Below are 9,685 nucleotides of genomic sequence, written 5' to 3' on the forward strand. Positions count from 1 at the left end.
AGAAATAGTGAAAGTTTTTAAAGTTGGCACTGGACGTAAATCCTATCTTCAGCTGATGCCTGACCATGATGAACATACTGTAAAAAATACTGAACCGTTTATATGTTTTGCTCCTGAGGTAACCCAACATTTTTTGGAACGAATATTTTTTGCCATGAAAACAACAACATATGTTTTAAATATCGTGAATAGTAAAAGGCACCAAGTATCTGATTTTCAGGCAAAGTTTGCCATGTAATATTGACCAGCAAATTACTTAAACATCAGAAATCCATCCTACACTGATTTAACCATTTGCTCGACGCGATGCATTGTTTGATCGTATGTATCAAGGGGCACCAGTGCGGTTGTTGTCTGCTGTGTAATTATAAACAAGTTTTATAATTAAGAATTCACTTTCACTTTGTGTGAATTCATTGGAGCGTGAACCTTCATAGAATGAGCCAACAAGGAACTCGGAACAATGAAATCCAAAAAGGGAAAGTCAATTCATATAGTTTACATATTACTATTTTTACTTCAAAGTTATATAGCGACGTGCACGCACGTGTGTGTGGCTGCTTGTACTAGTCAGAACTTTACCGATTTACCCATCTTCCCGAGGCAGGGGAGTTTACTGACTCTAAAAGTCCAGTTTCCACCCTTGCCGAACTAGGCTGGTATTATGGAGTTACATTTTGGCTGGTCTAACGAGTCTATGCATAGTCCAATCAAAATCGTGCACCGAAATCGAAAATCCGGTTCGTAAATTTTTTCGGTCGATTGCAGGATTTGCAAAGCATTTGCACCGCCAACTCGTTGTCAGCAGATATGTTCCAAATCTTTTCATGTTTTTAAATCAAGGTGCTCACGTGATTCGATGCATTTCGCGACGTAAGACCCGTTTTATCACAATATAGATCTTGATTATCTGTCAGATCGTCCTGACTTTGCGCCACCATTGTGTGTGAAGCAAACGCAAGTGATACGAGAGGTGGAATCTGATTGGTCCATGGGAGAGGCTTCGAAGGGACAAAACTGGTAATAGCCACTGGTGGCGCTTCGATCGAGCCCAGTAATTCCAGCCTAGTTCGGCAAGGGTGGAAACTGGACTTTTAAAGTCAGTTAACTCTCTTGCCTCGGGAAGATGCGATTTACCCAACTCAGACACAGTATACTGACTCCGAACCGACCAGTTCTAGTTTTATCCCCTCAATGCTGAACGCCAGACAGGGTAACAACAAGGACCATCTTTTAACGTCTTTTGGTATGACGCGGCCGGGGATCGAACCCCGGACCTTCCGCTCTCAGGGCGGACTCTCTACCCCTAGATCACGGAGGCGGCCCCACAAAGGGAGGGGTCACATTGCTCAAAGTGACAACTGTGGTAGTTTGTTAACAACACTTATTTAAATAATATCGTCATTAGATGAGTAAGGTCTGTTAAGAACTACGTACACAATGTCACAATGACAGCGCGTCGTAATACATTTACATCGAAATAGCCGAAACAATAAACCGAACGGGAGAGATTTCCTAAATTATTAATGAACCTGTGGCGATTCCAAGTGTTTGCCATCATTGATCAATTGGCCGATTACTGAAAGGTGATTGTAAAAACGTGTCAAGTAGATACTAAGGTAAATTCATAGTTTGCTGTAGAATGTCACTGTCAGACTAAGCACAGACCAAGTCGATAGTACGATAGTTTGGGCGTGCATTTCTTCATATTATTCACTGGGATGGGTCGTAGCGAGGATATTCAAGAAGAGGTCAAGATTAAAGAGTCTAAATTATTCAGAAACCACGCTGATGTATGTTTTCGTTCTATTGAATTTCCAGGGGTTTCTCCAGGGATGTGGAAAAAGTCCGTCAGTGTTTATGTCATTTCATTTCTTGAAAAACGTTCGAACGTCAGATTGTGTCGTTCACACGCTTATGAACGTCAGTGAGACCAGACTCTCGTCCAATGGAAAAGCCGTATATCGTGAAAAATATCCGTTCGCTGCCACCAGTCAAAGCTCCCCACATTCGTGATCAACTCGTGTTATTTCGGGACAAGCCGAATAGTTACGGAAAGGGGCGAGTGGTGACGAATGAGCTCCCCACTGATGGCATTCGTGACCAACTCGTGTCATTCCGGGACAAGCTGTATAGTTACGGAAAGGGGCGAGTGGTGACGAATGCTGTGATGGGTGGCCATAGCCATGCTAGGAGTTGAACTTGCAACCGACTGACCGTTATGTTTAAGAACAAGTGATGACTGTCGTGACGCCAAATACTTTTGCCCCAACTAAATTATTTTCTTTGTCAATTTGAATTTCTATTTTCATCCCAACGATCATTAATTGGTTATATGTGAAGGTAAGGGAAGATTTGAATGATTTCCCGTTCGTCTGCAATCTCGAACCAATCTGATTAAACAAACAAAAAGGAAAATTAATCTCGGAAATCTGGTCAAAACCTTTTCATAATTCCCTATGATTGTATAACCAAAGACAAAAACAAAAATAAAAACGTGACTACTTTGGGGGTTAGAGGGCAATCTCAAGACAAGTTGTAATGGCCGCTTCCACGCTGACGGCAGCGATGTTACCGAGAGTGTAACGAAGGTGTCACGCGCTGGGAAGGAGCTTGAGTATATTTTAGTCACCAACCTCTACCCAAGGGCAGATAATTCCAAAGTACCTTTCATTTCAAACCACACGAATTTAATATTCAACATGTTTTTTCCACATTTACTCCAAACTTTGCTCAGTTTTGCTACGCTACATTACGATATTGTGCAAATGTTGCTGCAATTTGTTTCAAATTTGTTTCAACCTTGGAAAACACTATTAATAATGCTTACCCTTTGACGCCTGTAGGTTCAGCGTAACAGCCATTACCATCAACACCTGCAATACAAGTAGAAGTAGAAAACAACGTAGTTTGTAGTTGTTTTTTGTTGCATAACCCCACTCTCAGCACTATTCCAGCTATTTATATACATAATCAAGTCTGGTACAGACAATCCAGTTACTGACATCATGAGGATTGATCTTCGCACTGGGATACGATGACATGCATCAATGAAGTCAGAGCGTGACCGCCCGATCCCGTTGGTTGCCTAGCAAGGGTTGTAGTCAAAAGGGCCACAGACACATTGATCACAACGGCCACAAAAAAAGTCAAAAGGGACACAAATCCCTTGTCAAAACGGCCACAAAAAAGTCAAAAGGGACACAAATCCCTTGTCAAAACGGCCACAAAAAAGTCAAAAGGGCCAAAAGCGCTACAAACCAAACGTAGCGACATTAATAAAAAAATACATGAAACTTTTTATGGATAACAACTATTCATAAATGTGTCCTGTTTTCATGTTCTTCCAACTTCTAAATGCCTATCAAAGACATTATTAAAAAAATACAGTTTGTATTTAAAAAGACCAGTAGGGGTAGTAAAGGTCTTCAGCAACCCATGCTTGCTGTAAAAGGCGACTATGCTTGTCGTAAGAGGTAACTAACGGGATCGGGTGGTCAGGCTCGCTGACTTGGTTGATGCACGTCATCGTATCCCAATTGCGTGGATCGACGCTCATGATGTCAATCACTGGATTGTCTGGTCCAGACTCGAATATTTACAGACCGCCGTGATGTAGCTGGAATATTGCTGAGTGCGGCGTTAAACAACAAACAAACATAATACATGTACCAGCATCTTCACGTGGACATATGTGCAAAGTATTTCACTTGGGAGTCTGTATCCTTCAGCTCCTGTATATATTCCCAGGTTCACGAGATCAGTTTACATCCATAGGTTAGGTGGACGGCAAATGAAAATACCTTTGCGATCGAACAGTGCATAAATGTCTAAAGATGTAGTGGATGTTATCAGTTTAATGGACAGGTATACAGTGATAGCATATTCTTAATCTTCAGGTATTTCGAGGTCCAACATAAACTAAGCGGCAAAAGAAAGTATAGGTTGGCAATTTGTAATTTTCCTAATAAAAGCGATAACAAGTGGAAAGTGGGTATTAGGAATATGACTGCCCAGGAACAGGTACCAAAAAACACCCCACCCGAACACGCCACCATTGACGGCGCTCGTGCGGTAGTAAAATAATGGTGAAACAGGTTTCCCGCCTATGGCATAAACTGCACGTGCATGTTAGCTGTATAAATGCGTTCGTCTGCAAGGTCAGATACGGCTCATTCACCTGCGAAACAGATTCGTAACGGCGACGGCGATTGCAGCAACATCGTTGGGACATCCCATTAGCCGACGTACAGGACTACGACGACTTCGTGCTGCAGGATTCCGAGCGTATCGTCCTTTCCGAGGAATGGTACTGACTGCTCAACATCGATGCCTGAGACTGCGATGGGCGAGGCAGGTTATACGCTGGCAAGTGAGAAATTGGCGTCGAGTGCTATTTACTGATGAAGGTCGGTTTAACTTGTTTCGAAATGACGGCAGAGAACGAGTTTAACGACGCAGAGGGAACGTTTGGCTCCGTCGTGTATTCGAGAGGTCCATCCATTCGGCGGGGGAGGTCTCATTGTGTGGGGCGGTATTTGTGGAGATCAGAAGACTGATTTGGTGATAATACAGGGAAACCTGAACGCTGTGCAGTACAGAGACCAAGTATTGCAGCCAGTTGTGCTTCCGTTCTTACAAAACCAACAGCAGGGGACATTGTTTCAACACGACAATGCCTGGCCCCATACTGCAAGACTGACTCGGAACTTTCTAAACCAGCAGAACGTTGACGTTTTGCCCTGGCCTGCCCACTCACCCGATATGAATCCTATTGAACATCTGTGGGACCATCTTGACAGACAGATTAGAGCACGCCATCAGCCTCCCGTCAACAGACAAGAATTGCATCAGGCCCTGAGAGACGAATGACAATGGATTCCAGTCCACGTCATCAGAAGACTGACGTCATCGATGAGGCGGCGTATCACAGCATGCATTGAGGCAGCTGGAGGTCATACACGCTATTGAAGGCAACTGTGTCGACAATGAACTTGTAGTTTGGTGACATTTCAGACAACTTTTGAAAATGAAATTTCTTACCCCACCATTGTTTAACTTGAGCTTACATTACCTGTGATTGCACAATTTAATTCAAACTGTGGTTGATCAATCATTTGTTACCCCTCCCTAGATTATATTATAATTCACAACAAAACCTCTTCTTGTTATTTTTTTATCGATCATGGAAATCGACCCATACTTTCTTTTGCCGCCCAGTTTATATCAGAAATTTAAATCGACAGATTTAGGGTTGGTTGAGATTTCAGTAACACGAACAAAAAATAGAATACCCCTTAGCCTCATCTCAGTTATCTCGATAAGCTGTTTTTTTTATGAAATATGAAATGATAGAAAATCTAACACGGCTTTAAAAGATCAAATTAAATCTCACTAATGATGACTGATACCAAATAACCAATATCCGACTGCTAAAAGGCACTCAAAGAAACTGAAATCCTTCTGTTCAATATTTCGATTTCCCATTGCAGTGTACGAAGATGTGCCTACAACGTGATCAAAGGAAAGATAAATGGCCATTAAATAATGCACGATCATTGTTAGAGGTATTTATTACTTTAGATCGTAGATCCTGAATAGATAAGACACCAGGACGCAGCATTAATTACTATTTGCCATCGTCCAATTATGTAGTCAGATTCTTTCATCCGTATGCCGTGATGCATTCTGGGATTTAAAGGGAAAAGAACTCAATCGTCTCGCCGCAGCTTAAATTAGTCCGCGTAATCACCTGATGCCAATTAGCGCTTAACACAAGTTAAACCAGTCGAGATTATAGTCCATAATAAGCCAAGTTTGACTCCGCGAAGAAAGAAAAGCCATCCATATTTTAGTACGTTCCAAGTTGGAGTGTGTTTGCTTCTCAACTCCAGCAGTGTCACGTCGCTCCTAATTGTAATAAAGAAGTTGTTCATCCATACATTCTTATCTTTACTTAGTACTCCAACTTCTAAATGCCTCTCAAAGAAGAATAATAGTATTCCTAATTACAATATCAAAGACTGACATTCATGCAAGTAGTTTACGGCTGACGTGCAGTAACAAGATTTTGTTTTTTACATATCCGGAAACCTGTGAAGATCCGGGGTAGAATAGGTCTTCAGCAACCCATGCTTGCTGTAAAAGGTAACTATGCTTGTCGCAAGAGGCGACTAGCGGGATCGGGTGGTCAGGCTCGCTGACTTGGTTAAAACATGTCATCGTAGGTTACAGGCCGCCTAAGCCACATTTCGAAAATAGATAGCCAAAATTGATGTGGCTCTCGTGGCAATGGTTACGGCTGCGTGATTGTGGAATGTGGCTCTCGTGGCTATGCTGTCAAAACATGCTTTGTGATTCTAACAGGTTACCGTATTTAACAAAACAAGTCTTGTTTTCTCATTTTTTATTCAGATCATAACAGGGATAATTTATTCAATATTACATTGATGGATATCATGACAGGTCATTTTACATATGGTGAGAGGGTCTCAGGACTGCAACCTCTATGAGTGACTGCTCGCGCTGAAAGAGCTTCACTACCTCGTAGATGGGCACTTAGTAACAGGATTAATTCAATGTCAATTAAGAACGTTTACTCAATTTAAATGTGGGACACTCATTTTAAGGTATCGGTATTCTGATTAATTAATTACCGGCTAGAGTGGGTGAAATGCACACAGCTGAAAATGTGGCGCATTCGGCAATAGTCATTTTTGAAATGTGGCTCAACCGGCTAGACACCTCATCGTATCCAAATTGCGTGGAAAGATGTTCGTGATATAAATCACTGGATTGTCTGGTCCAGATTTAGTTATTTACAGACCGCCTTCATATAGCTGGAATATTGCTGAGTGCGGCGTTAAACAATAAACAAACAAACAAACAAACAAACAAAACATATCCTGAACCGTGTCATGTACACTCAGGCATGGGGTGACAGTGACCTCGAGCTAATTGGACTGGTCTTGAGTGTTCGTGACGGTAAAAGCGGATCTCAATTTCAGGAACAATGATTTCAAACAGAAACGATTTCCTCAGGTCGGACTGATGTCAGTTAATTGCTATGTACAATCAACAAACGTTACTTTGAAAGGAGATGCCGAGTAGATGTTGGACCCACATCATGTGTAGTGCACTCTGTGTCCCACGGACAAGTATTCTTTGTTTTGCATTGCATTGATGAAACGCATCCCCAGAGCATAGAACACTACACTGAGTGTGTCGATTTCACAAGTAAACATTGTCATGAAAATAAACTGCAGGGCAAACAAAGAATGCACTTGAAATTTGGATTTGACCAAAATACCTTACAAACTTTAAGATACTAATTGATGCGGTGCATGGAATCTCTCTCTCTCTCTCTCTCTCTCTCTCTCTCTCTCTCTCTCTCTCTCAAGATGAGAGTCAGACTGAATCGTTGATTCAATCTACATTGTATTAGAACCAGCGGATCTTGATACTACTAAATGAATATGAAATAGCGGTTACAAAGCATAACAGTGAAGCTGCTCTTATTGATACAGGATGCTGTGGGGCTGGGGTGGGGATCTGCATCTCTTCGGGCTTTCCTCCGGCAATAAGGGGACACTCTGTGATATAACTGGAATACTGTAAAAAGCGGTGTTAAACCCCACTCACTCATTCACTCACTCACTCACTCACTCAAGGATGTTGGTCAAAAGATGAAGACATACTGTTCATTTTACACAAAAAAAATTAAATTCTTTAAATTCACAATACTTACTAGCGTTAAAGAAGTCATTGGAGGTTGGATATTGTTTAACGGCGCAATGTCGCGGCAACATGTAAATAGTCCAGACAGGCAAACCCGTGACTTAATAGAATATCCCGTACCCTGGGACTCGCGGACACGCTATCAGACAAGGCACAGAGTCTTACCACCAAACCATTTCAGCCCACCATGGAGCTCCCGTCAATGAACAAAGAAGCGACACGTATCTTTGTTTCATATGTCACCAGGAGGTAACTCTGTGACACAAACGTTACTGATATTTCATTGCAGTTGCAATTGTGTTTACTGACTGTCGAACAACATTCATCCCCGAACATGGCGCCATTTAGTTTACCGAAGGAATTACCACAGTACAATAGAAATCCTCCCAGGAACGAAGGAACGAAGGACTTGTGGTCATTTTCAACAAGCCACTCAAATATTCTACTTTTCCTAACTAAAAGAAAACAAGCATGAATATCATATCCCTTACGAATTTGACATGTCCGGTTGTGTGCAAGGCATTAGCCCCTGTGAACTATGTTTAAAAATTCCAAACATTCAAAAATCAGCAGTTTACCACTAGACCTAGCTATGTGTCAAGTTTGGTGAAGAAATACTGTATTGTTTTTAAGATCTGCCCCGGAGAGGAGCACTACCGCCATTTTCTGTCAAGTCAAAACTCGTTGCCATAGAAACTCGGAAAATATTTTTTTCAAAAATCCAAAAAGGCACCAGTTCACCACTAGTCCTAGCTATGTGCCAAGTTTGGTTAAGATATCTCTCGTTTTTTTTCAGTTCTGCTCCGGAAACCTGACAGACGAAAGGAGGGTATAGACGGAAGGACGGACGGACAACACCCACTCCTGTATCCCCCTTCCACCTCGCGGCGGGGGGAAATAACAAAATCATATACTAGTTCTGCACAGAGCGGGCGTTCGTTAATAAATCTATCACAATCATTACCAGGGCCGAAGTTAACTTTTTTGGACGGGGGGTGGGGGGTGGGGGGCAAATATTTGTACAAGTATCACTTGTCCCCAACATGATTCAAATAAAACTGTTTTCTATAAAAAAAAAATGGGGGGAGGGGGGGACAACTGCCCCCCAATCCCCTGCCACCCCCACCCACGGCTGGCTACGGCACTGATTACTGTTTATATTTTTACATCCGTTGTGAAACAATGGCGCTTTGTTACTTCATACGAAGTTTTGATCAATTGCGAACGTAACGATATCGCCCCAACTTACCAGCTTCAGCCGACATCCCGACATCACTGGGTGTAAGCGAGAGATACACGTCGTCTCCTCTTGTCAACGGCAGGTGGCATGAATGTTTGCTACCTGTAAACCACACTATCAAGACGGTCCTGTACCGCGGTCGATGACATTGATCAATGCACGTGAAGACAGCAGTTGTGAGTAAACACTTGTGAAGGAAATAGGTGAGGTGTAATGGAGTTTAACGTCGCGTTCCAAATCATTGCACTTATATTGTTTTAATTCGTTATACATGAAAGCTTTATTGATTACAAAAGTAATCATGTACCATTGGGGATTTTCATTTTAATCATGAGGTGAGGTAGAATGGGGTTTAACGTCGCGTCCAAATCTATGGCACTTATATAGCGACGTGCATGCACGTGTGTGTGTGTGTGTGCGTGTGTGCGTGCGTGCGTGTGTGTGTGTGTGTGTGTCTGCCGGACTAATGCCGACGGCGCGACGGCTGTAGATGTGAAGACATCAACGAGGCGGCTATTCATTTGCAGCAATCAACACGGCTGTTATATTCTGAAGACCTTTTTCACCTGAACACATTAGACCTGTGGCTATACATTTCAAGACATTACGGCTATACATCAGAAGACATCAACGCGAGGGCTATACACATGAAGACATCAACGCGGGGGTCTATACACATGAAGACATCAACGCGGGCTACACATGAAG

General features: G+C 42.4%; 1 protein-coding gene across 1 annotated transcript in view; it reads right to left on the bottom strand.

The window, feature by feature from the left end:
- LOC124150629 (C-type lectin domain family 4 member A-like) overlaps positions 1-9,058 on the bottom strand; it is an 11,530-nt gene extending 2,472 nt beyond the window's left edge. The window contains exons 1-2 of the mRNA XM_046522589.2: positions 8,987-9,058; positions 2,831-2,876 (exon numbers count right to left, since the gene is read on the bottom strand). Of these exons, the coding sequence (XP_046378545.2) occupies positions 2,831-2,876; positions 8,987-9,010 (70 nt within the window). The 5' untranslated portion in view covers positions 9,011-9,058. The remainder of the gene's footprint in view (positions 1-2,830; positions 2,877-8,986) is intronic.
- Positions 9,059-9,685: the final 627 nt, after the last annotated feature.

This window comes from Haliotis rufescens, unplaced genomic scaffold (assembly GCF_023055435.1).
Source record: "Haliotis rufescens isolate VD_foot unplaced genomic scaffold, xgHalRufe1.0.p SCAF_119, whole genome shotgun sequence".
Taxonomy (NCBI): domain Eukaryota; kingdom Metazoa; phylum Mollusca; class Gastropoda; order Lepetellida; family Haliotidae; genus Haliotis; species Haliotis rufescens.